The sequence below is a fragment of the Suillus paluster genome (genome assembly GCF_016628075.1).
Source record: "Suillus paluster strain FC165 chromosome Unknown EDB91scaffold_3, whole genome shotgun sequence".
Classification (NCBI taxonomy): Eukaryota; Fungi; Basidiomycota; class Agaricomycetes; order Boletales; family Suillaceae; genus Suillus; species Suillus paluster.
Window position 1 is genome coordinate 1,408,727 of NW_024537563.1, and position 26,995 is coordinate 1,435,721.

The following is a 26,995-nucleotide window of genomic DNA, read 5'->3' on the forward strand; positions in this document are numbered from 1 at the left end:
TGACCTCAAATACTACTTGCCTTTTTAAGTAAGACTCATATTGTTGCTGTGGACCAAGTTCGAGCCACAGGAGGCCACAAGGTTTCTCACTGGCACTGCCGATGGCGGTTGAGTTGGATCAATCGGCATCTCCGATTCTGACCCACGATATCTTAAGATGGATATCACAAGAGTATCATGGTAATGAAGTCCATTCTTGGGCGGATCCTGTTGATTATTCAAAAAACTAGACATGAATGGCTCGTCATTTCAAACGCTTGAAAGCCCTCCTACAGCAGCGGAGTTCGCACAACTAGTCCACGTATCTAGACCTGTTGTCATTAAAGGTCCCTTATGTCAATGGTCAGATTAGAGTGGCTTGTGATATGAAGTTCAGGTTTCCAAATCCCGGCCTTGAAACGATGGACCGATGATTACTTGCAGAACAAGCTGCAGGAACAACCTATATCGGTGGCAATCACACCAAATGGGTGAGTATTCATTTCTTTGAGCCCTTCTGTGGCTGACGGGGGAGCAGGCATGCAGATGCTATCGCGGCTGGCCCAGGAGGCAGGCTCTTTTTCGTGGAACCTTTTGTCGAGAAAGTTCCCATGGAAAAACTCCTGGAACGGCTTAACACGGGCAAGTATTCCTCCTAAAAATGAACGAAAACTAATCCCTTTTGAAACTTCAAGCAGACCAGGACGGTGACAACGCCCCCACTTCTTATCTCCAATCGCAAAATGGGAATATATATTCTAGTCGTTTCTTTGAGTCGCCAAACGATGATCCGTCAGAATTTGGTACGCTCAGAGAAGATGTTCCAAGTAACATTCCATGGGTCGCCGAAGCGCTAGGTGGGAACTCATTTGCACCGAGTTCTGACACTCATAATATAAAGGACAGGCAGAAATTCCGATGCCGTCAACCTTTGGATCGGAAACAGTAAAAGCATAACGAGTATACATAGCGGTAAGTAATAACTGGGCCCTTAAATGGTGCACACGTCGACATCTCACACGGTGACAAGATCCGTACGAGAACATTTATACTGTGATACGTGGAAGGAAACACTTCACGCTCCTCCCACCCTGTGAAGGATGGTGTCTTCGAGGTAACACGCTTTCTCAATGCTATGCGAAGCACAGTAATAATTTGCCTCAGAACGGATGTATCCTCACGCAGTGTACGACCGTTCTGACAATAGCAATGGTCTGAGTGTTGTTCCTTCTTTGGATAATCCTCAAGTCCGCTGGTCTTCAGTCTTCGACCCGAACCTTCCAGGGTCACTGCCTCCAGAAGCTCATCCAATGCATATCACACTCGAAGCGGGAGATACATTGTACCTGCCAGTTGGCTGGTGGCACTACGTAAAGCAATCTGGCTCAACTACTATCGCCCTTAATTGGTGGTATGACGCAGAAGTACGAGGGATGAATTGGATTTGGCTGAACTTACTCAGGGGCAGCGGGGATATGCCTACAGGAAATGATGAAACTGACATTCGGTGATGGACCTGATTGGTGGTTGACATAACACACACATATCATTGTCACCGCAAGTAGCTAGGAAACGTTTTAATGGTACCACTAACGCGAAGTTTTATTCAACCAACGGTCAATCTCCACATTATGAAACGTGACAGCTTGACTTTGTGACAGATTGTCAGTCACGTCATGAACTTTCTTGTGTTTAGCAGCTCCCCCTTGCTACGGCTCTTGCAACATGGCTAAAGACAAATCAGAGAAGCGAGAGAAAAAGGAGAAGAAGCCAAAAGATGATGCTGCAGAGGCAGAGGTAGAAGATGTAGAAATGGCTGACATTTCGGAGGTGAGTGCCAGCATGTTTCCAAATGTCCTCATGTACATATCATGTTAGTCCCCAAAAAAACCGAAGAAGGAGAAAGAAATCACCATTCCATTGGAAGATTTGTCTCCTCTTGCGCAGCCATTAGCGCAGAAAAAGCTTGTGAAGAAGCTGCACAAAACGATCAAGAAGGGTGCGCCCAACTTATTTTTGCTTTCTCGTTCATCTACTCACCATTTCTCAGCCTCCAAAGCACGGCAAGTGAAGAGAGGTGTGAAGGAAGTTGTCAAAGGCATTCGCAAAGGAGAAAAAGGGTATGCGCTCCTTGTACTTGCATTCTCAACCACGAGCCTTGATATCCTTTTAGATTGCTTGTGTTGGCGGCAGATATCAACCCCATAGACATTATATCTCACCTCCCAGTACTCTCAGAAGAAGCTCAGATACCATACGTCTTTGTGGCGTCAAAGGAAGAACTCGGACATGCTAGTTCAACAAAACGACCAACAAGTTGCGTTATGATTTGCCCCGATCAGAAACGCAAGGTTCAAAAGAAGGATGCCGAGGCAGAAAAGGATGATGACTACCGAGAGTTGTACGAGGAGTGTCGAAAAGAGGTGGCGAAGCTGGACCACAAGGTTGTATTCTAACTTTGCCCTGTGCCAGTTGTGTATTTTATACGTCATTAATTGTCTGGATTCATGAGCATCTTGGGAGTCTGGACTTTGCGACGCATGAAAAGACAGAGTCCGGATGGACCGGAGTTGGAGACGGCAAGTACATAAAATAAAACACGGACGTGTCTTGTTGCTTTCACACGAAAACTACTGTGCAGTTTGCATCAACTTCTTGACCATCTTGGTCTTTACGCCCATCTCATCTCTTCCTGCTCAAAATCATAATGCCCGCCCAAAAATCTAAATCTTCGGCCAGCAACGGCGCTGCTAAAAGCTATAGTGCTAAAGTAACTCCCGACAGCACCGTTCCCTCGTCACCCGCTCCTTCTAAAACTGACCTTAGTACATCTGCGGTCACAGGCTCCGGAAAGCCAGATAAGGCTGCATATGATGCGGAGCAGGAGAGAATCAGATCTGAAATTGATGGTTTACAGACCAAACTTGTATGCGTCCTACTCAACTTCCTACTCGGTTGGAAGACTCACCGATCCACGCTTAGGCTGCCGTCCGGGAAAAAATATCGTCGGCAACCCAGTCTGGCACTGGAAATGACAAACGCACAGCTCTCAAGGCTGAATTGGACGGTATACGCGATCAACAGTCATCCAATAAGCTATCCCGAGGCAAGACGCTTGACCAGCTCAAATCGATTCAAGATGGCATTCAGAAAAGGTACGCATAGTATTGAGCCCGCGCATTCACCATTTTCTGATGAAAACGTGCCATGCAGATTAAGGACCTGCAAGCTGCTCGCGGCAAGACACCTTTCAGGACCGTAGCAGAAGTTGATGCTCATATTAGGTGGGACTTCTCCCTTGACATCACACTGCCTTCTACTGACGTTTTCCGTCTCTCAGCAACTTGGACAAACAAGTGGAATCTGGTACCATGAAAGTGGTGGATGAAAAACGTGCCCTTCAGGAGATTAGCCAATCACGACGGACGCGTAAAATAGTCGAGAAGTTCCAAGCAGAGCAAGAGTCGATTGAAGCCGACCGCCAAGAAATTGAACAACTGAAGAAGTTACTTGATGACCCGGAGTCAAAGGCAATCTCGGAGCGTTATGACTCCCTCAAAGCCGAACTGGACGAACTCAAAAAGGCATCCGACGAGGCGTACGCAGATCGAAGCAAGCTTTTTGAAGAGCGAGACGGTATTCAGGCACAAATAAGTGCTCTCTTCAATGAGAAGCGCGAGTCATCATACCGTTTCCGGGATGCGAATGACCGGCATTGGGCCAAGATGCAGGAGGACCGCGCTCGACGCGCTGAGAAAGCTCGTGCTCAGCGTCTTGCAGAAGAGTCACAGAGGAAGCTGGAAATCGCCGAACGTCTGCGTGAAGACGCATCACTTCCCGCCTTCCAAACGCAGATCGAAGACTGCCAGACTCTCATTGGCGTACTCTCTGGGAAATCCGTTGGCAATGGAGTGTTGACATCCTCATTGGCGCCAGCCCCATCGGACGTTGCTGGCGTTCCGCAGTTGGAGATTCGACAGGTGGATGCAGTTGACATGGTGGCACAGAAAAAGAAAGACGAAGAATCATATTTCGTTGGGAAAGCGAAGAAAGGGAAGAAAGCCCCCAAAACCACCTCCCCAGCTGAAACCAACGCCATCCATCTACCTTATGGTCAATTATCTGCGCTGCTTTCGCTATCTATATCGCCCCCGTCGGGCCAGGCTGATGTTCCTCGTGTCATCGAGAACTTGAAGACGAAGAAAGCCTGGTATGAGGCCAACCAAGCCCGCCAAACTGCGGAAAATGTCGCCAAAGCCGAGGCAGAGATCCGACGTCTGACAAATGGCGCCAAGACTGATGGCAAGCGGAACGTTACTCCCGGCGAGGTATCTCCACCGAACGGCGGTGGCGAGCATTCGGAATCTACCCCCACTCCTTCGGGTGATCAGATAGATATACCTGGAGATGAGGTTGACGAGAAGCTCGAGGAGGTTCAGGATGACGCTGAGAAGAACGAAACTTTGTAGATCACTCGGGACGCAAAGCTGGATGAGAACATTTTTATACCTCACACTTATACTACCAAATCTGCGTCTACTTATATCTGCAAATTATGTCCAGAGCGAGAAGGAATCAGTATTATTCGACAATGAAGACCTATACAATAATGAATACGAGAAGTAGGGGAGCAGCAAAAGTGGCAATACAGATAGGACACTGACAAGGTATGAATAAATGAGGGGGAAGGGAACATATACAATCACTGGAGATACTATCTTTGACCGAGTGGTATAATTTTCAATCGAACACCGGGACTAAGGCCCTGCCTCCGTCTTGACGGGCTCAGCCTCGCGATCTTGCTCGCCATTAGTACCTGACGAGGTATTCATGCCCAAATCTTGCGTCGCAAATGACGCAACGTCAAACGAATTCCCGGGCGCGTAGTCAGAGAACGATAGTCCTGACTGATGGACGGGAGGAATACCATCCTCCGGCTGAACTGAAGTATCCATATAATTCAAACCTCCATATGCGTCTGCATTAAATCCAGAAGATGATGCGTCCAGCGCGCCTGTCGGGAAGGGGTCCTGCTGCAAAGCTGCGAGCATGCTTGAAGTGGTCGGGGTATGGCTCATCACGTGTTGAGCGGAACGAGACTCCATGGTGTTAAAACTTTCCTGGCCGGCCATGGGAGATAATGAAAAGAACTGTTGCTGCATCACTGGTTCGACAGATGCGGCCACGGAGTTAGTAGACAGGGCAACGCTGCGCAGAACGTTGACTGCGATCCAATCACTAGGTGAACGTTAACAAGGCACTACGAAAGGAAATTAGTTTGACATACTCCAGGAATAGTTTCATGATCTGGAAGGCTCCAAAGGCTGGGTCGCTGCGAATGGTCTAATGACTGTTGGTAAACGGAAGACGATCGATCGTGATAGCTCTTACCAAATCTCTCATGACCTGACTGGTCACGTAGCCCCACCGAATCAAGACACTTCGAGAACTCAAGGTGCCTCGATCTTCAGCACTTCCTACCCGCTGTCCCATGAGCCTCTCGCAACATTTGTCAGCCCAGGCCATAACCTCCCTAACCGGCTCGGCAGTCTTTGACAGGCTGTCCATCATGGACACAAAATCGACTTCTAGAAGCTGAACAAGCTCCTCGTGACGACAATTGCACACTAGAGCAGACTGGTTGCGGACAGATTCAAAGTCCACTTTCTGCCAGGAGCGGCGCATCTCGGAAAGCTGCTTCTGGTTCGTCAATACGGTATTGAGAGCCTGGGTAACTTGGTATATGTCCAGGAAGCGTACTGCAGCAACATGAGTTAAGCCAGTGGAAGTGCCGATGAAGTCACGTACAAACAAGATGCCCAAACCGCGCTCCAAGCTCGACCTTGGGCTCAACGAAAGTATTGCCATATCCGTCTAGTGCAAGAAGCAGGATCTTCTCCATTTTGCTTGCCAATGATCTAAGGCTGGTCATAGCAGCAGGGGAGATCGGGGAGAGCATCTGGGACCTTAAAAACTCCAGGATTTCCTGTCAAAAAGAGGTCAATGAGAGTTGTCCGACGAGTCATTATGCTGGACGTACATCATATAGAATTGCGTCGGCTTTGGCCATTAGGCCAGCGATGGCGGGAGCATGCACCACTTCCCGATGATTCCCACTCAAGCTGGACCAGAAACTTCTCAGGTGCATCTCGAACTGATCGAACCTGAAGGCACGAGCACTCTCTAGGACGGCGTCGAGATGATCTTGGAACCATCCCCAGACCTCACGAGCAGCGATGCTTTGCGGAGATGCAGAATTGGATCCTATTGCCTCTTCGATGGATGGAAAGTGGGGCATATGGCGGACTGATACATGCTGCTGCGAAGGCACGAAAGAACCACCAGTGCTGGGTCCAAGCGACATAGTAGATTGTGCAGCAAGGTTTGGATCTGGCTGGCTGGCGTGTCGACGGATCGAAGCATGACTGGGATAAGTGTTACTTCTAGCGACAGCTTGCGCCTGAGAGAGCAAGCTATTAGCGGTAGGTGTTTTGTCACTGATATCTCCATAAGTGAGACCGACGGCCTTGAGATCTCCCGAAAGAGTCAATGAGTTCCTCTTCGATGCGCTGGATCCCTCGGAATCCTCGTCATCGTCTTCATCGGACCGTTCTTCGCCTTTATTTGGATTGTCGGAAGATTCTTGGGCTGCACGGGCAGCGTTGATTGACTGCTGGCCAGCGTTATTATTTGATTTTCGGATGTAATCCTGAAGCCACTCGGCTTCAGCCGAGGTAGCGGGACGAATGCCGCAATCTGACCGAACGTGGCGTCAATCAGAATTCTTTCCGATCACCATCAGATGTGGCACTGAAGCAGTGTACGCACAATGATATTTGCTATTTCCGCGAACACCCAAGCGCCGTGTTTTGATAGTTGGAAAACACAATCGAATAGCCTTTCCCAGTGTAGCAGTGTTGATGTGAGGAATTCCGTACTGATCGCACACCCGTCGGTAGGAAAAGTAAAGACCCTGGCGAGGTACGTTCCCATCTGGATAAGGTGCATAATTGGCTGTCAACCTTAGGCGCAGCAAGCGATGAGAAGATGGTCATTATGGTGAAACGCACAAGATGAGCTCACCAAGCTTGTACGAATATCTGCTTAGCTCTATCTGATGCACTAGTGGTTGTAGCGACTCGAACGTTTGCAGCGAGCTTTTCCAATGCGTGATCAGGACCAAGGGACATCCTACCAAAAGCGCCGGCGGTGTGGATGGTTTCTTGATTAGAGGGCATTGAATGAGGATGCCCATACATTGTAGGGTAATCTGAAGGATTTCCAAGGAACATGGAAATATCGTCTGTTTCACTTGATGAAGAGTGGACGCTCTCTGTATCGCGGGGGTACGGAGAAGCAGCGGCACGAGCCCTGAGATGAGTTTGACGGATATGGCCTTTAAGGGCAGGATTAGTAATATTAGTGTTTGGAGGAGATTGACCAGAGGGATGTGACATGTCGGAAGGTGGAAGTGAGAATGAAGTGTGGCGAGATTGATCAGCACTCATATAAGAGAGTCTGTAGTGATCATCCATAGAAGCTGGTAATCCTGATGACATGCGAGACATGCCATGAGAAGAATGCGGACGAGAATTAGGTGAATGAGTAGAAGATGAAGAGACCGAGTTTGATCTTGAATGCTGATGATTGATAGGTAGAAAATCGAAAGGTATACTTGAAGACATAGTCTGCAAGTTAACAGCAGCCATATAAGTTTTTGAAACGAGGGTGAATATTGCCGGTTTGTTGAAATCAAGGCAATATGATAGTAGTAGTAGGCGGTCCAGCCGTCGATGAATGAGCGACAAGAGCTGTGTGAGACAGGTTAATGGCCGCTATATGTCTGACTGGCGACGACTAGAGAAATAACTCTTCTGCTGCAGATAAAAAAGACGCTAGGCCGTAGAAGAAGAAGAAAAACAGGAGTAGCAGAGGAGAGTAGTAGTAGTAGTTAGGTAGTAAAGATATGTTGAGGCGGCGTTGAACGCTGACGAGATCTTCGTAGGAATTACTACAGAATGTAGTCGGTGGTCAAGGCAACAACGACCGTTTTAAGAACATTCAACTTGTTTTGATTCACAAATAAAAAATATCCTCTACACCGCCGCGGCGCACCTTCTCACACCGCAATGCCGATAACCTTCTTACTCTGCCACATTTCAAACTGATCTCCATCATTGATATTTGATAATGATACTCAATACCCGTCTCCTCTTCAACTCTCTTCCCCTCCCATGTACATGTACTTCTTGAACCGCTTTCGGAGTTTTTTCTCCCGCGGCTTCCCCAACTTGCAGGCTAGATCTATCCATGACGGAATTGTAAGATCTTGCAGTTCATAAGGCGCAAACTTTGATTTCTTCACCCCTGGTTCGCGGAGTGACTCGGGCAGATTCATCAACGGAACAGGTACCTCCGTAGAATTATCCTTCGGGTGCAGACTCGAAATTGGGAACGTCAGATATTCAAGTTTGAATTCTGGTTCGTGCTTCTCGTCATATTCCTCCAGTCTAGGCATGTAATACTTCATCCCCCTTATTAACTCCAAATGAATCACTTTACTTGATGACGTACCTGAGCATATCCCAAAGGTGACCACAGTGAATTTTGCCGTGACGGAGCGTGGCTGTCAGAACGCCAGGGGTGAAACTTGCACCTCCATGATTCCCGATATGCCGCACTCATGCATTGGCGGCCATCGTTCCCATCATCACCATGACGATACGGTAAATGCTTCCATCGCGAGGCTCGGTCCATCTTTGTCATCAGGAGATACTCATCTTCGCCGACGGCCCCCACACTCGATGATCCGAGCCCAGAGATGTTGTAGCTGAATACTCTGAACGTTGGCAAATACGGATTCGGCACCAACGACGGGCTGACGTTGACTACCGCATAGTCGTCATAATTCAAATCCTTCGTCTTCGCAAGCGCTTCAAAGTCGTCCATGACCGTTTCAAATATTGTACTCCCAGAATTTTGGGACAGCTCCGTGCCTTCTTGGCTGACATTCAGATCAGCAGCTTCAACAAAGTAGAACTGTAACCGAGTCTCGATTAACGTTAACCGGACAAAAACCCAAGGGGGCCACTTACATGATCGACGTTCAAGTGCTACAAATCCTGTCAACCGTTCGCTCGGTAACACATTTCTAAACGGATCACTTACACCGAATAAACTGCCCAGAATTATATCTTGATATCTCAGGCTCAGCTCTGTGTACCGGTAGTACTAAACCACACGTCAGCCACCCGTCAATGTGCAGCCCACAAGTGCACTTACACACTCAGGAAAGAAATGGTCGACAGAGGGGGGGACATGCCCTGAAAATTTGTACGTCAAGAAGAGAATATTATCTAAAACAAAGGCATACCGGTGACCCACACCTATAACATCAACGCCGTGTTATTCGACCATCTGGAAATCATAATGCCTCATACCTGCATCTGTCGGGCACGAAACATCTTGAGCTGCTCCTCCAGCCATTCAAACTGCAAGTTGCCTGGGTCGCTGGCATCACTGGCTAAACACCCTCTCACAGCTGTCAACCTCGCATGTCAGTGAACGCCGCTACACAAGGGACAGAACAGTCGTCAGGAACCTGACCTTTGTTATTATGATAGAAATACATCGTGCTCAGACTGATCGCCGCAAGTGCATCGGGTATCACTTCTACTGCATAATATGCGCCTTTTCGGAAAGAGGACTTGGAACCTGACGGAATAAAGGGATTCCATATGCTGTCCGATGCAACTCAGCGATTGAAAGCAGGACATCGGGGATTACGAACGATGCAAACTCATTCGTTATATCATTTGGACCTTAATCGACGTCAACGAGAGTCAAACCGTCAACATGAAGGGGGCTCACCTGGAGATAAGGTATTCTGTGGTGGACGTTAGTAAGACAAAGGTACGGGCTGAGATAGAAAGCACTCGCATGCGCTGCCAAGCACATGGATGAGACATTCGCCGCAAAGACTGTGATACAAGCACTTACGCCAAACATCGTTATTTCCTATTCATATGAAGAACAACATCGATCAATACAGAATCTCGGAACTATCATGGCGCAAAGAACCCACCCAAACTTGGCACAACTGGTATTCCCTTCTTGAGGAACACATCTTCCATCTTCTTCGCTACGACGCGATTAAGAGCAAATATTTCATCAACCGGTCGAGGTATACCATCGTCATCGTCATGTCTGCACGATCTGGCGTCAAATGGCACTTTTGAGCGACTACTGGGACTCTACCTGGCGTTATCGCCCGTCCCTGCGATACCTCATTGAGTCGAGCGCGGGAAAAGAAGCGAGAATCGCGCGTACATATAACAAAATCTATCCCAGAGCTCCAGCGATCCTCCAAAAAGTCGAATGTAAAATTCGTTAAGGTCAAAGGCGAGTCGCAGGCGCTGACAGAAACATGTTCAAGTTAGGACGCGCATCAAAGGTAAAATTTTCGCTAACCTGAAGGGTGAGCCATAATATCCTGCCCGCTGTTCATGAGATGGTTTCTTCCGATGACATTGGGACGACTGAGAAGATCCCTTTGCGTAGTAAGGGTCGGGGTGAATATCGGTGATGTGCAGGAAACGTCCGTGAAGTTTTCGATCGGGTCGATTCGGAGCCGCATTCAGGACGGCTTGAGGCGGCGCAGCCAGTACATGCGAACATAAAAGGCCTACTAGCCACGGTATGCGTGTCTTCATGTGAGGGAACGTTCAGAAGGCTTGATTGTGAAGTCTTAGGAATTGCAAGGCATAAATGGTGATATACTAATAGATACTTGGGACCTTGGATACTATAATTGACACGTTGACTCAACGTTAACGTTGTCAAACTTGCGTCTGACGGGAATAATATCAATCGTAACCCGTCCGTTCATTGGCTAGCTCAAGCTCAAGACTTGATAATGATATCGTAACTCGCGCGCGCGCCTTCACAACGTTTTAGGGTCTGCGCTGATAATAAGTATCCCACGTGCATGCTGCGCACAAAATCCTTGAAAGCTCAATTGAAGCTTGAGCGCTCTTTCGACGAGCGGGATGGCAGTGTAATTTCAACGAAGATACCAGTGCAACCATTGCAAACTAACTGCGCATGCCTCATGTTTGAATCAGACAAATTACTTGATACCCGTCAGGGGCTTCATCAAACTTGAAGCGGTACTGTGCAGTGTCACTGTCGACATCAAAAATCGGTAAAGCGATCTAAGTCTATAGTTAATCGTGTATTGATATATGAGGGGAAACGCTAATGTACATGTTGTTGCGTTTGAGAGTATACTGGTTGGTTCGATAACAATATGCATTTACAATGAAATGATGCCAAGAATGAATATTCATACCCAGCTTTTGAAGTCGATGCGAGTTACACTTGGATTGCTGAAACAGAATGTGACATCTCCATAGCCACATGCGAAGGGTTGTTGGGCCTGTGCCAGGCGAGCAATCTCCTCGCATTGTCATTTGCGTCGAGAACACTGCGGATTGATTGTTCTGCCAGATGGCAAGTCTAGTAGATGGCTGGGTCAGCGAGCGAACAAAAATAACACAGTGAAACATACCCGGCTGTATCCGCCGGTTTTTAGTGTTTGACGAGATCTTGCTATTGCATTATGGATCGAGTCATACGCGTGTCGACGTCTGCGTCAGCATTAGCACTGCTATGGTCAATCTCCGTGGAAGTACATACAGGACGCGTTCCAGCTCACTCGGGGAACGAGGAGGTATGAAAAGATCCTCGCCAGATAAATAACGGTCTACCGCATGATATGAAGCGCAGTGGCCAACAAGGGACTCGTCAAACGAAGGATGACTGATGTCCCAATCTAACCAGTCCTGGCTGGGAAAGTCAAAGGTGGACTTTGGGGCGATAAAAATAACATACCTAACGCTGGAATATGCCATCGATTCTGTGCTGTGTGGAGCAAGAAAGTGATCCATGGTCGTAATCTCTGGGTGGGGATCGGGGAACGTTTAAGCAACGAGTAAACTGACAGGAACGATGCAATGAAAGGCCCTTGTGCGGAGATGCTCCCTCTAAGCTAGCTTCCTGTGCAGATGATGGTAGTGAAGGTGAACTGAATTCTCGAACCACTACTTATAGGGGTTAAATTACCTCCTCGGAATGACACCATATTTTTCTCGCTCGGACTTTGAAACATATATTATGTAATAAACCTTGATATCGCATGATGCCCGATATCTATTCATTCTTCCGCTTGAAAAATCGTGTTATTCTTCTCCTAGCAGCCGGTGCTCTCGCTAAGTATTTTGACAGAATAAACGTATCATGTGGATATTGTGTTGATACTTACTCATGCACTTATCGCATGTTAGAATGAGACTCCGCGACGTATATGTGCATGCTTCGGTTCCGAGCATGTGATCAAGGGTCCGATCTTAATGCAAATGATTGTGCTCGCGGACCCTCCCGGATCTCGTTCCTCCTAGACCACTGAAGTCTCGTCCTGAGCCTGACATGACGACCCCACTTCCACTTTTCGTGCCTCCCGACGCTGGCTCATCGCATTGCGTTGCATTCCTGAAGAAAATCAACGAGAAGTACGGACTCGCGTTAGTTTCGTACTTTGACCTCTACAGATGGTCGGTTGACCACATCGATTTATTCTGGGATTCTGTATGGGACGACGTCGGTATTGTCGGCTACAAAGGGCAAGACGTTGTCGATAATAACACCGTTCCGGCGAAAAACCCACCATGGTTCAGCGAAGCTTGGATTAATTGGGCCGAGAATATGTTGACATGTCGCTCGGCAGATAAATTCGCGCTTATACAAGCAAGTAAGTATGTTAATAAACCATTCGGTAGTTTGCCTGATAATCATGACTAATTAGCTGAGCCCACCCCCGAGTGCCCAAATCCTCCTCATCAGCGCGTTACATATGCCGACCTCTACGCGATGGTTGCTGACTTGGTTTCAGCCTTGCTAATGCTCAACCTGAAACCTGGTGATCGAGTGGCTTCGTACTCCTCGAATTGTATTGTGCGTCACTGCCGGCTATGGGCATGCCCACTATTAACTTCACACCTTCTGTCAGGAGAATGTTGTTGCTTGTCTCGCCACCACTGCCATAGGTAGACCGTTTCTGCCCCTGTTGCTCTTTGCTAACCTTCTTAGGGTGCATCTGGGTCAGTGCGGCGGCAGACTTCGGGACCCAGGGGGTATTGGAGCGGTACGCGAATTTACCGAAATACCGTCACTCACGCACTTGCTAATTTGTAGATTTGAGCAAGTACAACCTCGGGTAATTTTTGCGGTCGATGCAGTCGTGTAGGTCACTTCCTTAGCAAACTCGGGTTTTTGTTATTCAAGTCATGCAGGTACAACGCAAAAGTCCATCCTCATTTGCCAAAATTGCAATCTCTTCTTTCTGGACTCTCCGAGCGATGCTCGCTTAACCCGGTCGTGATCGTTATTCAGTCAGGAAGGGACGCGTCCCGATGGGGCCCTGACTGGGTTTCATGGGACACGTTCATTTCGAGGGGCAAGTCCAGCTCACTGGGCCGCGCTTCTGATGGAGAAATTGAGTGGTGTCGTCAATGCTTTGATTGGCCGCTGTGGATTCTTTTTAGCTCTGGCACAACAGGTGTGTAGCCCTTCAACCATGAATTTAACTTACCTGTACAATAAAGCTGAACACTGTTGGTTCTCACAGGTCGCCCCAAGTATGCTGCTGTCAATCAGAAAATCTGTTGGGTCAAACTGACTTCAACCTCATAGACCAATTGTGCACCGGGCTGGCGGTATGCTGTTGCAGGCAAAGAAAGAATTCGTAATCTGTGCAGACCTGCGGCCTGAAGATGTCTTTTTCTATTACACCACAACGTGAGTTTTTTTTCATTCCTATATCGACTTTGTAGTAGATCATTGTATTTCAGAGGATGGATGATGTGGAATTTCTTGGTGAGCGGTCTCAGCATCGGGTGTACGCTAGTGCTCTACGACGGCAGTCCCCTGAGGGAACCCCCTTATCTGTGGCACCTCGTGGATGAACTGCAGATATCAATTTTCGGAACTAGTGCAAAATATCTCGATCAGTTATCGGTGAGCAGTCACCAACTGGTACTGTTGTTGCATACTGAGATATGCATATCAATAGCGAATAGGCTACAGGCCTCGTGATCATCATAACCTAGCATGCTTGAGACATATTTACTCGACTGGTTCGCCATTGGCCCCTGCGCTCTTCGACTACGTTTATAAATACATTCACCCCAGCGTGCTTCTCGCGTCTATAACAGGTATGATCTACAAAGTCAATTCGGTCATCTTTCCTGGACAGCTCTTTCAGGAGGCACGGACATCTGTTCTCTATTTGCAGGGATGTGCTCTGCGCTACCAGTATATCGTGGCGAAATTCAGTGTCGTATGCTGGGAATGGCAATCGAAACCTTCACTCCTGCAGGGCACAACTGTCAAACTGGCGAGGCTGGCGAGTTGGTATGCGTGCGGCCATTTCCATGTATGCCTATTGGGTTTTGGCCCTTGTCTGGTTTCGGGACAGATGAAATTGTGAAGGCTGCAGCAGATAGGTTCCGTCTGGCCTATTTTGCTGAATACAAGGATCTTAAAAAGTAAGGGAGAAGGCAAGGGGGGGAGGTGGGAAGATTTGGGCATTTCCGCGTAGCGCACATGGCGTCGGTAAGCCTCGCCAGCATCAGCTGGCGTCGGTATTTTCGGTTATTTCGCTAAGGTGGCTGAAAAAAAGCATCCCACATGGTTCTGTCAACCGGAGTTTGAATTTCCGAAAACCATTGTCCCCTACTGTACCAGCTCGCTGTCCAAAATTGGGAATTTGTAAAAATTGAGCCACAATGGGATGCACCAAGCAAATAGAAAAATGTGAAAAATGCGAAAATAGAAAGATGGGATTGGCAGGTGCTCACTGGCCCTCCATTTTGCACAACAACAATGATTTTATATGTACTGTAACTGTGATACATGATGATAAATGGTAAAAATTGAAGGACAAAAAGGGATTTTGGGATTTTTTTGGGGGAAAAGAGAAAAGAGAACACCAAGCCAGTAGAAAAATGTGAAAAATGCAAAAATGCGAAAATATAAAGATGGCAAAAATTGGCAATGGGTAAACAGGAGAATGGGAGGATGGAGAATGGAGAAATGGGGTGAATAGGAAGATGGGAGGATGGGAGGACAAGAGGAGGACAAGAGGACACAATGGGAGGATGAGAGGGCTACAGGAGGACAAGAGGATGGGAGGACAAGAGGAGGACAGGACAATGGGACATGGGACAATGGGACACGGGAGAACAGGACAACAGGACATGGGACATGGGACATGGGACACGGGAGAACGGGAGAACAGGACACGGGACATGGGACACAGGACAATGGGACATGGGACAACGAGACATGGGACATGGGACAATGGGACAACAGGACACAGGACAACAAGACATGGGACAATGGGACATGGGACAAGATAATTGGGAGGAAGTGTATGAGTCAATAGCATGACACAAACAGTTTGACTGAAGGTTACCTGGGACACTGGCTTGCATCCCGCTGGCCGAGGCACGAGGCCACGGGATCGCAAGCCAGTGTCCCAGGTAACCTTCAGTCAAACTGTTTGTGCAACATCCCATAACTAAAACAAAACTATATAATGTAAGAAATTATTGATTTGTTATAATTAAATAATATGTAGACACAGTGAGACAAGGCACCGAAGGTGCCTCCAGCAGAGCACGAAGTGCTCTGCTTGCTTCCTGTGCCGAAGGCACAACGGGCTTGGACTCGTCTATAAAGTAAGGGAGAACGGTATGGGGGAAACCGTGAGAGACGCGTATTCCGCGTATTCCGGCAGTGTCGGTTGTTTCGGTTGCGTCGGTAAGGTCGCTGAAAAGAGGATCCCATGTGGTTCTGTCAAGCGGAGTTTGAATTTGCAAAAACCGTTGTCCCTTACTATACGAGCTCACTGTCCAAACGTGGGAATTTGTAAAAATTGAGCCACAATGGGATTGGCAAGTGCTCACTGGCCCTCCATTTTGCACAACAACAATGAATTTTATATGTACTGCAACTGTGAATACATAATAAATAGTAAAAATTGAAGGACAACAAGGGATTTTGGGATTTTTGTGGGGAAAAGAGAAAAGAGAACACCAAGCAAGTAGAAAAATGTGAAAAATGCAAAATGCAAAATGCAAAAATGTGAAAATGCAAAATTGCGAAAATATAAAGATGGGAAAAATTGGCAATGGGTAAACAGGGGAATGGGAAGATGGAGAATGGAAAAATAGGGTGAATAGGGAGGATGGGAGGATGGGAGGAAAATAGGAGGACAACAGAAGGATGGGAGAACAATGGGAGGATGGGAGGACAAGAGGAGGACAAGAGGACACAATAGGAGGATGAGAGGACAAGAGGATGGGAGGACAATGGGAGGACAATGGGAGGATGGAAGACAGGAGGACAGACAATGGGACATGGGACATGGGACACGGGACACGGGACATGGGACACGGGACACGGGACACGGGACACGGGACACGGGACACGGGACACGGGACAATGGGACATGGGACATGGGACATGGGACATGGGACAATGGGACAGTGGGACACGGGACAACAGGACATGGGACAACAGGACAACAGGACAACGGGACACGGGACAACAGGACAAACAACAGGACAACAGGACAACAGGACAGTGGGACAGTGGGACACAGAACCATGGGACATGGGACACAGGACATGGGAGATAGGAAATCAGATAATTGGGAGGAAGTGTATGAGTCAATAGCATGACACAAACAGTTTGACTGAAGGTTACCTGGGACACTGGCTTGCATCCCGCTGGCCGAGGCACGAGGCCACGGGATTGCAAGCCTGTGTCCCAGGTAACCTTCAGTCAAACTGTTTGTGCAACATCCCATAGCTAAAACAAAACTATATAATATTTTTTAAATGTAAGATGTAAGAATTTATTTATTTCACAAAATTAAATAATATGTAGACACAGTGAGGCAAGGCACCTTTGGTGCCTCCAGCAGAGCATGAAATGCTCTGCTTGCTTCCTGTGCCGAAGGCACAACGGGCTTGGACTCGTCTATAAAGTAAGGGAGAATGGTATGGGGGAAACCGTGAGAGACGCGTATTCCGCGTATTCCGGCAGTGTCGGTTGTTTCGGTTGCGTCGGTAAGGTCGCTGAAAAGAGGATCCCATGTGGTTCTGTCAAGCGGAGTTTGAATTTGCAAAAACCGTTGTCCCTTACTATACGAGCTCACTGTCCAAACGTGGGAATTTGTAAAAATTGAGCCACAATGGGATTGGCAAGTGCTCACTGGCCCTCCATTTTGCACAACAACAATGAATTTTATATGTACTGCAACTGTGAATACATAATAAATAGTAAAAATTGAAGGACAACAAGGGAATTTTGGGATTTTTGTGGGGAAAAGAGAAAAGAGAACACCAAGCAAGTAGAAAAATGTGAAAAATGCAAAATGCAAAATGCAAAAATGTGAAAATGCAAAATTGCGAAAATATAAAGATGGGAAAAATTGGCAATGGGTAAACAGGGGAATGGGAAGATGGAGAATGGAAAAATAGGGTGAATAGGGAGGATGGGAGGATGGGAGGAAAATAGGAGGACAACAGAAGGATGGGAGAACAATGGGAGGATGGGAGGACAAGAGGAGGACAAGAGGACACAATAGGAGGATGAGAGGACAAGAGGATGGGAGGACAATGGGAGGACAATGGGAGGATGGAAGACAGGAGGACAGACAATGGGACATGGGACATGGGACACGGGACACGGGACATGGGACACGGGACACGGGACACGGGACACGGGACACGGGACACGGGACACGGGACAATGGGACATGGGACATGGGACATGGGACATGGGACAATGGGACAGTGGGACACGGGACAACAGGACATGGGACAACAGGACAACAGGACAACGGGACACGGGACAACAGGACAAACAACAGGACAACAGGACAACAGGACAGTGGGACAGTGGGACACAGAACCATGGGACATGGGACACAGGACATGGGAGATAGGAAATCAGATAATTGGGAGGAAGTGTATGAGTCAATAGCATGACACAAACAGTTTGACTGAAGGTTACCTGGGACACTGGCTTGCATCCCGCTGGCCGAGGCACGAGGCCACGGGATTGCAAGCCTGTGTCCCAGGTAACCTTCAGTCAAACTGTTTGTGCAACATCCCATAGCTAAAACAAAACTATATAATATTTTTTAAATGTAAGATGTAAGAATTTATTTATTTCACAAAATTAAATAATATGTAGACACAGTGAGGCAAGGCACCTTTGGTGCCTCCAGCAGAGCATGAAATGCTCTGCTTGCTTCCTGTGCCGAAGGCACAACGGGCTTGGACTCGTCATAATATTATGGGAGACCGGTTTTGTGGCTGTGTGTGGGAGACGCGTAGCTCGCTAAAGGCCACATGGGAACGCTTAGCTCGCTTAACCTCGATTTAGAAATTTCACGTGGTTCTGTCAATCGGAGTTTCAATTTCAAAAAACCATTCTCCCTTACTATACGACCTCACTGTCCAAAATTGGTTATAGGTAAAAATTGAGCCACAACAAGGGGAGGAACACCAAGCAAATAGAAAAATGTGAAAAGTGCGAAAATATAAAGATAGGAAAAATGGGCAATGGGTAAACATGGGAATGGGAAGGTGGAGAATGGAGAAATGGGGTGAATGGGGAGATGGGAGGAGGATGATGGGATCATGGGAGAACAGGAGAATGGGAGAACAGGAGAACGGGAAAACGGGAGATAGGAAAGCAGAAAATAGGACAGAGACACAGGAGAATTTTTTGGGAAGGGCAAGAGTCAACAGCAAGACACTGGCTTGCATCCCGCTGGCCGAGGTACGAGGCCACGGGATTGCAAGCCAGTGTCTTGCTGTTGACTCTTGCCCTTCCCAAAAAATTCTCCCGTGTCCTCTGTCCTCAGAATTAAAATAAAAGTATATAGTATTTTGTAAATGTAATATGTAGACATGTGCCGAAGGCACAACGGGTGTGGGCTAGTCATAATATTATGGGAGACCGGTTTTGTGGCTGTGTGTGGGAGACGCGTAGCTCGCTAAAGGCCACATGGGAACGCTTAGCTCGCTTAAACCTCGATTTAGAAATTTCGCGTGGTTCTGTCAATCGGAGTTTCAATTTCAAAAAACCGTTCTCCCTTACTGTCCAAAATTGGTTAAGCCACAACAAGGGGAGGAACACCAAGCAAATAGAAAAATGTGAAAAATGCGAAAAATGCGAAAATATAAAGATAGGAAAAATGGGCAATGGGTAAACATGGGAATGGGAAGGTGGAGAATGGAGAAATGGGAGGAGGAGGACAGGAGTCTAAGAAGAAAGGGAGAACAGGAGAACGGGAGAACGGGAGATAGGAAAGCAGAAAATAGGACAGAGACACGGGAGAATTTTTTGGGAAGGGCAAGAGTCAACAGCAAGACACTGGCTTGCATCCCGCTGGCCGAGGTACGAGGCCACGGGATTGCAAGCCAGTGTCTTGCTGTTGACTCTTGCCCTTCCCAAAAAATTCTCCCGTGTCTCTGTCCTCAGAATTAAAATAAAAGTATATAGTATTTTGTAAATGTAATATGTAGACATGTGCCGAAGGCACAACGGGTGTGGGCTAGTCATAGTATTATGGGAGACCGGTTTTGTGGCTGTGTGTGGGAGACGCGTATTTCGCTAAGGCCACATGGGAACGCTTAGCTCGCTTAAACCTCGATTTAGAAATTTCGCGTGGTTCTGTCAATCGGAGTTTCAATTTCAAAAAACCGTTCTCCCTTACTATACGACCTCACTGTCCAAAATTGGTTAAGCCACAACAAGGGGAGGAACACCAAGCAAATAGAAAAATGTGAAAACAACAATGATGTATATATGTACTGTAATTCTGTATACATAAAAATGCGAAAATATAAAGATAGGAAAAATGGGCAATGGGTAAACATGGGAATGGGAAGGTGGAGAATGGAGAAATGGGGTGAATGGGGAGATGGGAGGAGGAGGACGGGAGGATGGGAGAACAGGAGAACGGGAGAACAGGAGAACGGGAGATAGGAAAGCAGAAAATAGGACAGAGACATGGGAGAATTTTTTGGGAAGGGCAAGAGTCAACAGCAAGACACAAACAGTGAGACTGAAGTTTACCTGGGACACTGGCTTGCATCCCGCTGGCCGAGGTACGAGGCCACGGGATTGCAAGCCAGTGTCCCAGGTAAACTTCAGTCTTGCCCTTCCCAAAAAATTCTCCCGTGTCCTCTGTCCTCAGAACTAAAATAAAAGTATATAGTATTTTGTAAATGTAATATGTAGACATGTGCCGAAGGCACAACGGGTGTGGGCTAGTGTATGGTGTACGCGCCCGGATCATGAGATTACTCCCCTTACTAACTTGATTTGGATCAGATCATGGAGACCACGTGCTGATAACCCCTTCTCGGCATGGGAATGGAGGCGGGCTCTTCATGCTGGGAAGAAGTGACGGCGTTCTGTGAGTATACTAACTCACTTCTCTCTAATTCTGACCATTTCGTAGAAATCCTGGAGGGATCCGGTTTGGGTCATCTGAGATATATAATGTTCTTGAAACGTGCTTCTCATTTTCAGAAGAACGGAACGCGAACGACACAATCGAGGATGCACTGGTTGTGGCGCAGTCCATTGAAGCCGGCGCAGACGAACGCGTGATCCTGTTCATTAAGCTTTATAGCAAGGGGGCGCTATCAATAGAAATGGAGAAGCAGATCAGATTAGAAATAAGGTCACGACGAAGCCCACGCCATGTTCCTGCTCGAGTATGTTCCATTTTTATCAGTCCCCCAGAACGTTAGCTAACTGTCCGCGGGGGCTCGGTAGATTATCCAAGTCGACGACATCCCGTACACCTTGAACGGCAAGCGCGTGGAGGTTCCAGTTAAAAAGGTATATTTTCATAAATCATAGGATGTGTGGCATTGACAACTGGCCAGATCATCAATGGAGCGCATATATCAAGTGTAAATTCCGCCACACTGCGAAATCCTGAGTGTCTTGATCAGTTTGCAAGCATCGGAGAGATGCTCCGAAAAGAGATGGGGATGAAAGGTTGATTGTAGCACATGACCATGCTTTACACGTTGTTTGTAGGATAGAAAAGGAAAATACTTGTGACATATTCTCCGGTGTTTACTCAGTCAGGTAAACTACGTGGCTCGTGTCCTGCAAGAGTGTGGGTTCGGACACCTAATCTCCAGGGGATTTCCTTTTCTGCCACTGAAGTTTTCTGACAGCTGGTTCTGACAGGTTCTGACTCCATTCTGCCAGATTCCGCCTCGAGGCCGTTAACGCGGATGTACATCCGTTACCCTGTCTTTCACGATGCTTAGAAATTTTCAGCCGTTATTTAAAAGCACAGCTTGCCCGTCTGCGTTTGAGCGGACGCACGACTTCTGTTTCCCCCGGATCCTTGATCATCGAGGTCCGCCACGCCTTTTACTGCACGGCGCACGCCACGCCGTTTAGATTTACGAGAATCGACATCCCCCATCCTCGTGTACGCACAACTTTCCGTGCTATATCATGAGGACCGCACGCCCCCTTCCCTTGAATTGTCAACATCAATCTACCAGTCATCCTCATCAGTCTCGTCAGAATTATTCTATCCGGGAACGCCAGACGTCCCGTCACAAGCGACTCACTACACTCTCCGTCTCAACAATATTTACCAGAGTAGCGATGCCATCGAAGTTTAACATCTTTAGGGCTTGTATCTACGGTCAGCACTCATGTTCATGATATCCATTGCCGCCCTGCTGACTTTGGAGCAGGCGCAGTCCTCACATGGACGGTGATCTGCCTGGGTATCGCGGCTCATTTCCAGAGTCTACTGGTCATCACAGATCTCAGTCAGTTTGCTCCTTGTTTCTGTAGTTGATCGCAGCTTATGTGAATGTAGCTCGTTTCGTTCCTTTCACCATCTTCGTATGCAGTGCAAGCATGCTCATTCTCATTATTTTGTGCGTACATATAAACTTCACACGATGCGCTGGCGTTGACTAGGGCTGCAGACTTGGATGTAGCCTGATTCGGACTACTAATCCGATTTCCACGAGAATCGAGCTTGGGTGCCTCGGACTGCTTGGCACTTTCTGGCTTGGTACGTGAATCACGGAATTAATGGTTCCTCGCTTAATTGTCGCGGTCCAGCTTTGGGTGCCTTCCTAGCAAGCTCAGACTCAGAGAATGCAGATGTAGAATGCTTTTCGTCCGATGCACAAACTGATCCCATAGATATTCCTGGGTGTAAGTAACAAGATATTTTTCATTCATAGAGAGAAATCTAACTTTCGTCTCAAGTCTCTACAGAGACATACCAGGCTCAGTATCGGGTTCTAGAGGCGTTCTCACTTTTCAATGTTATTCTCAGTAAGTGAAACGAATCTATATTCTAGATCATATGTCTCAAGCTCCCGCAGTATTGGCGTTCTTGTTGTTCTTGCTAGCGCTCGCAGTAAAACATCATTTCCGCGTCAACCGCAATGTATGGTACATTGCTGTCACCGAATACCCGTGGTTCGGAAAAAACACCTCACAAGCGAAGCTACCAGCACCCGTTAGCAGCCGTTCACGATCAAGAGGCAGGACCTATGATGAGAAGGACTCAACACCCTGGGGGTATGAGGCAAGGGGCGGGAATTCACGTTACCCCGAATGGTCGGCTCAAGGACATAATACCCCGGCACGCGCGCACACGGCGGATAAGTATAAGAGGAATGCGTCACCCAGGCGGTGACCTGTATGAGCCTATGTGTTTTACATTTGGGTTTTTATTGACATAGAATGTCGTGTTTTTCCTGGGAAGTCAAATATTATTTGTACTACGTACTAGATATCTGGCATGGCTGTCAATATCACGATCTTTGTTCTTGCAATGATTTTCAATAGCGTCCGCTAAATATGGCATGCGCGAACTTGAAGCTCACCGGGGTACAAGCGACAGGTTCGTGCGGGCTCCGTGCGCTTTCGTCCTCAACACTACCAGCCCTTGTCAATCAATCTCCTTGCAGATTACACTCTACCCTGCTAGTAGTCGTCTTCGTGCTTGAGTCATGGAGCCTTGGAGCTCCTTGGGGGTGTTTCAAGTTGACATATGGCCCAATATAGTATTCGATGTTGAATTCAGCGCGTTCGAACGGGACGGTATTGGTATGTATGCATCAATTGTTCTGATTCTGTTCCTTTCTACACCCATTCCGCATTGTTTCGGCACGACGCACCATATAAACCCAAGACCCACGCACGTACGACCATATACCTGAAATTTGAAGACGTCTTTCAGTCATGACTGTCCTGTTTATGAACATGAGGTTCATTGCATATGGTATGTCAGTCGTTCACAATTCGCATCCAGTCGACTGATCATCTCCAGTATCCACATTTCTGCTATCTGCGGCTGTCCTTGGACTTACCGCCAACTTTGCCAAGTTATTCCTTCCGAATATCAATCGTATGTGTTGTCGCATCTTTATCAGTCGTGGGGACGCCCGAACTGTCTTTTTAGATGACTTCACTATCTTTGCTCTGATTCCACCATCAGTCACTCTATTTGCATTTATAGGCCTGTGAGTTGGACGCGTCAATTTTTCGCCCTACTTGGCTCATCGCTCTGCAGGACACAGTTTGCGCAGCCTGTAGTGGAGATCACAATCCACTTCATCCTCGGTGTGCTATGGCTAGGTAAGCTTACAGTGCTACCCTTTACTCAAAATCCGTTGAGCTTATCGATCGGAACCACAGCCCTGGGTGCATGGTCTCAGTAAGTGAATAGTTTTTCGGTGCATGATCGATTATGAACTGCACGCTCAAGGGACATCATCGGATATGTGCAATGCTATCCACTCCAAGGTCAGCAACCTACCAATAAAGGAAGTAGTGAGTGATCAATGCGACATTTTTGCGCGTATCGCGACTCACATGCCACTAGTGTCTGCACAGACGTATTGCTATGACATGAAGGTCATCGAAGCACTATCGTGGACCATATTCGTGCTGTGTATGTTCTAGCTTCCTTCGTTTCTGGTGCATCTACTGAAGTATTCCATTGAAGTTACGTTGTTCTTCGTTATCCTGATCTCGCTTACATCGCGCGCAGTCGCTTTTGGCCGGTACTATGCGTGGCGGGAACATGTCTCGCAGCTAGGCTGGTTTGGGGAACTTCCAGGATACCCCACTGAAGCTGTCTATCCTCGAGCTCCGTTTTTCGGAGGATACGGTCAGCCGTACCCCATGATGGGTGGGTACCATATTCAACAAGCGCCGGGTCACTCCATCATGGTTCAACCAGGTATTAATGGTGGCCAACCTGTTGTCACTCAGGTGCCAGGTGTGGTGGTCTAGGCGCAATCTTCCGTTGGACGTTAGAAATGATACATACTGCGTATGTCATGTGTATTCAACGTGTCAAAACGATAAAGCTCGCGATATATTCTGATTAACCTTACAGCGGAGCAAACGTGGAACTAATTCATTCAAGAACGAGTTCATCAAATTGTGTTGTTTGGAGTTGCATTGTCTCCATTATTTTGCGTGTAACAAGGCCAATTTCCTAGATCGGCTGGGTCTGAAACTATGCATCTATTTACGTGAATTAACAATTGATGAGAATATGGATGATGAAATAATGACCTCGTGTCAGAAGGGGGTGCTCGAAGTCGGCCTCATGGCCAGGGCCCAGGTGCTGGTCAATACAAGGAGCCCATCTGGTCATCGATTCCCACCCACCCCTTTTCCACTTCTTTCCTACTTCTATCGTCACGAAATGGCCCTGTTCACCGACCACCCGTTCAGACATGTCATCAAAGGTGCGGGCATGGACCTTCATGATATAAAACATATGTTGAGCGCAAATCCGCAGGCATTCTAGCCCTGGCGATGGGGCATCTGATCATGAAAATGATGCCCCACTCGATTCGCAAGTATCAATTTGTAACGGGCGCTTAGAGCAATATTTTAACGGATGATCGATTGCAGAGGTTATTCACCTGACTCAAACATCAGTAACGGTTTTAGCGATCGGGGCACTTATCTTATTGTACGACGATGACGAATTTATCTCCACCAGCGACTGACCTGAAGACAGGGTAGTGAAACACCACAGAACTCAGGGGGAAGACAGAGTCTTGTCGCAATCGCAGGAGGAGTTGATTTTGATTGCGGCCTTGGGGGCGTTTTGGCTCGGTGAGTACGTCTGCTTCAGCATAAATTTCGTACTAATTCAAAGGACTTTGGTATCAGCGTTTCTCTTGGCTATGCGCGCATGGAACCAGAGTAGTGTCGATATTGATCTGGCACACCCACGCCACATGTTCCAGGCGAGCACTGGCGAGGCCCAAAGTAATGTCGTTGGTGCTGGCAGCCGAGGAGGTGCCGCAGCGGCTCAGGGCATGCCGCCTGCAGTGTCATCGGAACGGCTCCAAGGCGCAGCAAGCTACATCCGACAGTCTTACAAGCCTCAAGCCGGGTTCCGTAAACCCCACCCGTGCAACCCGAACGACGCGTACTGTGTCGTCGAGGAGTGGACCTTTTACTGAGGGGACATGAAAATATACGATCCTGATGTTTCTTGGACGAGTTTTGTGTAGATTGGGATCTAACGAGGTGTACCGCTAGTTTTCGAGTGCATATCTCTTGTTTTTTATATGGCGTTGTTGTAGTCGAGTGGACTCCAGGAGAGTATCAATCAGAATATTAATGAGTTTGATCATTCCCTGGAGGTATCGGCCGGTATCGGCACTTGAAATGAATATTATCTCCGACTCTCCATCGGCATCGGGAGGGTATCGGCAGGATCTGTACTATTGGATTAGCCTTATATTACATTCAAGTGGTTGTCGAGTGACTCTTCCCCAGTTATCCAGCTTGTACTCTAGGAAACATGATAAGTCCTTCCTTCTTGTTGAAACCGCGGTTAAAGCTTATCTTATTTTCTTTCAGACACGCCTCAACAAAGCGTCGTATCGAGACAGATGTAATGAAGCTGTACGGACTTACCCCAATACCCGCAGCGACACTGATTTAATGACTTACAATGCAGGCTTATGTCGGACTACGAGGTGACTCTCGTAAATGATAACATGCGCGAGTTCTACGTCCGCTTCTATGGTCCTGGAGAAAGTACGTTCCTTAATCACTGTCTTGTTCGCGTCGGATTAATCAGCACCAGCACCGTTTGCGGGCGGTATATGGAAGATTCACGTCGAGTTGCAGGCGGAGTATCCATACAAGTCGCCAAGCATAGGATTTATGAACAAGATCTTTCATCCTAACATAGATGAGCTGTCAGTACCCATCACGATACTTCCCGAAATGTCGATTGATACGTTCCTAATACAGGAGTGGCTCTGTATGCCTGGATGTCATTAACCAGACGTGGTCGCCTATGTTCGGTATGCGAGGCGGTTGATGCACGCTCGACCGTTAGGTTGCTGATCTGTCAACTTTCATAGATATGATCAACATCTTTGAGGTGTTCTTGCCACAACTGCTGCGGTACCCCAATCCTAATGATCCATTAAACGGCGAAGCTGCCGCGCTGATGATGCGACACCCGAAGGAATACGAGGCCAAGGTGAAGGGTAAGCTTATCTTTTATCCATCTCACGCGGAATATAACGTTCATTTCAACTCAGAGTACGTACAGCGATTCGCAACCAAGGACATTGTGGATGCCTCAACAGACGGCAATGAAGACGATGCAGACGAAGAGATGAGCGACATCGGCAGCATTAGTGAGGATGAAGAGTAAGAGTCTTGATATCTCTTCTGCTGGCATGCCTTTTCTCCCGCACTTTTCATTACTGGTTCCTTGCACAACACTCATATCATTTCACATATCATATCCATTCTGTACTCCACCTGACCTTTCCATTTCTGTGTTATCTGCTATCATCATTCAATTTGCGGAGATACC

At 47.6% G+C, this 26,995-nt stretch overlaps 13 protein-coding genes across 13 annotated transcripts; 10 read left to right on the forward strand and 3 right to left on the reverse strand.

The window, feature by feature from the left end:
• Nucleotides 1-40: 40 nt before the first annotated feature.
• On the forward strand, nt 41-1,650 carry EDB91DRAFT_1101309 (cupin-like domain-containing protein). Its single transcript, XM_041317243.1, has 8 exons — nt 41-180; nt 231-326; nt 377-470; nt 518-621; nt 678-836; nt 886-951; nt 1,010-1,093; nt 1,144-1,650. Exons 1-8 carry the CDS (start codon nt 102-104, stop codon nt 1,488-1,490), a joined length of 1,029 nt encoding a protein of 342 aa, XP_041183376.1. The 5' UTR covers nt 41-101; the 3' UTR covers nt 1,491-1,650.
• EDB91DRAFT_1101315 (RNA-binding protein) lies at nt 1,651-2,578 on the forward strand. Its single transcript, XM_041317244.1, has 4 exons — nt 1,651-1,809; nt 1,858-1,978; nt 2,030-2,099; nt 2,153-2,578. The coding sequence occupies exons 1-4, from the start codon at nt 1,705-1,707 to the stop codon at nt 2,433-2,435; spliced, it is 579 nt and encodes a 192-aa protein (XP_041183377.1). The 5' UTR covers nt 1,651-1,704; the 3' UTR covers nt 2,436-2,578.
• A 108-nt stretch (nt 2,579-2,686) lies between these two features.
• EDB91DRAFT_1077686 (uncharacterized protein) lies at nt 2,687-4,448 on the forward strand (the record flags this gene model as incomplete). Its single annotated transcript, XM_041314945.1, has 3 exons — nt 2,687-2,905; nt 2,962-3,134; nt 3,320-4,448. The coding sequence occupies 3 exons, from the start codon at nt 2,687-2,689 to the stop codon at nt 4,446-4,448; spliced, it is 1,521 nt and encodes a 506-aa protein (XP_041183378.1).
• A 288-nt stretch (nt 4,449-4,736) lies between these two features.
• On the reverse strand, nt 4,737-7,688 carry EDB91DRAFT_1043481 (uncharacterized protein; the record flags this gene model as incomplete). Its single annotated transcript, XM_041313065.1, has 7 exons — nt 4,737-5,217; nt 5,267-5,322; nt 5,371-5,738; nt 5,788-5,965; nt 6,020-6,735; nt 6,808-7,001; nt 7,063-7,688. 7 exons carry the CDS (start codon nt 7,686-7,688, stop codon nt 4,737-4,739), a joined length of 2,619 nt encoding a protein of 872 aa, XP_041183379.1.
• A 320-nt stretch (nt 7,689-8,008) lies between these two features.
• Nucleotides 8,009-11,095, reverse strand: EDB91DRAFT_1101328 (Metallo-dependent phosphatase-like protein). The gene is made up of 16 exons (XM_041317245.1): nt 10,450-11,095; nt 10,309-10,394; nt 10,237-10,255; nt 10,064-10,185; nt 9,979-9,996; nt 9,919-9,923; nt 9,850-9,865; nt 9,770-9,800; nt 9,586-9,719; nt 9,420-9,520; nt 9,353-9,365; nt 9,262-9,302; nt 9,148-9,210; nt 9,075-9,092; nt 8,554-9,018; nt 8,009-8,503 (listed from the first exon to the last, which is right to left on the reverse strand). The coding sequence occupies exons 1-16, from the start codon at nt 10,689-10,691 to the stop codon at nt 8,195-8,197; spliced, it is 1,683 nt and encodes a 560-aa protein (XP_041183380.1). The 5' UTR covers nt 10,692-11,095; the 3' UTR covers nt 8,009-8,194.
• On the reverse strand, nt 11,096-12,082 carry EDB91DRAFT_1101334 (uncharacterized protein). The gene is made up of 4 exons (XM_041317246.1): nt 11,872-12,082; nt 11,677-11,826; nt 11,549-11,627; nt 11,096-11,496 (listed from the first exon to the last, which is right to left on the reverse strand). The coding sequence occupies exons 1-4, from the start codon at nt 11,925-11,927 to the stop codon at nt 11,353-11,355; spliced, it is 429 nt and encodes a 142-aa protein (XP_041183381.1). The 5' UTR covers nt 11,928-12,082; the 3' UTR covers nt 11,096-11,352.
• Nucleotides 12,083-12,228: 146 nt separating this feature from the next.
• EDB91DRAFT_1101335 (uncharacterized protein) lies at nt 12,229-13,083 on the forward strand. Its single transcript, XM_041317247.1, has 2 exons — nt 12,229-12,990; nt 13,046-13,083. The coding sequence occupies exon 1, from the start codon at nt 12,466-12,468 to the stop codon at nt 12,835-12,837; it is 372 nt and encodes a 123-aa protein (XP_041183382.1). The 5' UTR covers nt 12,229-12,465; the 3' UTR covers nt 12,838-12,990; nt 13,046-13,083.
• Nucleotides 12,765-14,656, forward strand: EDB91DRAFT_1101357 (uncharacterized protein). The gene is made up of 11 exons (XM_041317248.1): nt 12,765-12,787; nt 12,842-12,990; nt 13,046-13,082; nt 13,126-13,180; nt 13,231-13,278; nt 13,329-13,594; nt 13,664-13,673; nt 13,729-13,833; nt 13,887-14,052; nt 14,108-14,249; nt 14,300-14,656. Exons 2-11 carry the CDS (start codon nt 12,907-12,909, stop codon nt 14,584-14,586), a joined length of 1,200 nt encoding a protein of 399 aa, XP_041183383.1. The 5' UTR covers nt 12,765-12,787; nt 12,842-12,906; the 3' UTR covers nt 14,587-14,656.
• A 5,800-nt stretch (nt 14,657-20,456) lies between these two features.
• EDB91DRAFT_1043870 (uncharacterized protein) lies at nt 20,457-20,991 on the forward strand (the record flags this gene model as incomplete). Its single annotated transcript, XM_041313089.1, has 3 exons — nt 20,457-20,539; nt 20,585-20,843; nt 20,905-20,991. Coding segments are annotated over 3 exons (429 nt in total), but the record flags the coding sequence as incomplete, so codon positions are not given.
• A 224-nt stretch (nt 20,992-21,215) lies between these two features.
• Nucleotides 21,216-22,978, forward strand: EDB91DRAFT_1101369 (uncharacterized protein). The gene is made up of 7 exons (XM_041317249.1): nt 21,216-21,802; nt 21,855-21,932; nt 21,983-22,043; nt 22,095-22,183; nt 22,234-22,329; nt 22,384-22,452; nt 22,503-22,978. The coding sequence occupies exons 1-7, from the start codon at nt 21,607-21,609 to the stop codon at nt 22,817-22,819; spliced, it is 906 nt and encodes a 301-aa protein (XP_041183385.1). The 5' UTR covers nt 21,216-21,606; the 3' UTR covers nt 22,820-22,978.
• A 389-nt stretch (nt 22,979-23,367) lies between these two features.
• EDB91DRAFT_1234395 (uncharacterized protein) lies at nt 23,368-24,423 on the forward strand (the record flags this gene model as incomplete). Its single annotated transcript, XM_041321204.1, has 7 exons — nt 23,368-23,407; nt 23,456-23,533; nt 23,588-23,648; nt 23,699-23,842; nt 23,894-23,958; nt 24,011-24,079; nt 24,134-24,423. 7 exons carry the CDS (start codon nt 23,368-23,370, stop codon nt 24,421-24,423), a joined length of 747 nt encoding a protein of 248 aa, XP_041183386.1.
• A 106-nt stretch (nt 24,424-24,529) lies between these two features.
• On the forward strand, nt 24,530-25,879 carry EDB91DRAFT_1101382 (uncharacterized protein). The gene is made up of 5 exons (XM_041317251.1): nt 24,530-24,887; nt 24,941-24,997; nt 25,057-25,117; nt 25,166-25,263; nt 25,321-25,879. The coding sequence occupies exons 1-5, from the start codon at nt 24,692-24,694 to the stop codon at nt 25,614-25,616; spliced, it is 708 nt and encodes a 235-aa protein (XP_041183387.1). The 5' UTR covers nt 24,530-24,691; the 3' UTR covers nt 25,617-25,879.
• EDB91DRAFT_433023 (ubiquitin-conjugating enzyme/RWD-like protein) lies at nt 25,850-26,986 on the forward strand. Its single transcript, XM_041327256.1, has 7 exons — nt 25,850-25,963; nt 26,024-26,053; nt 26,120-26,199; nt 26,249-26,363; nt 26,419-26,471; nt 26,532-26,660; nt 26,715-26,986. Coding segments are annotated over exons 2-7 (495 nt in total). The 5' UTR covers nt 25,850-25,963; nt 26,024-26,051; the 3' UTR covers nt 26,831-26,986.
• Nucleotides 26,987-26,995: the final 9 nt, after the last annotated feature.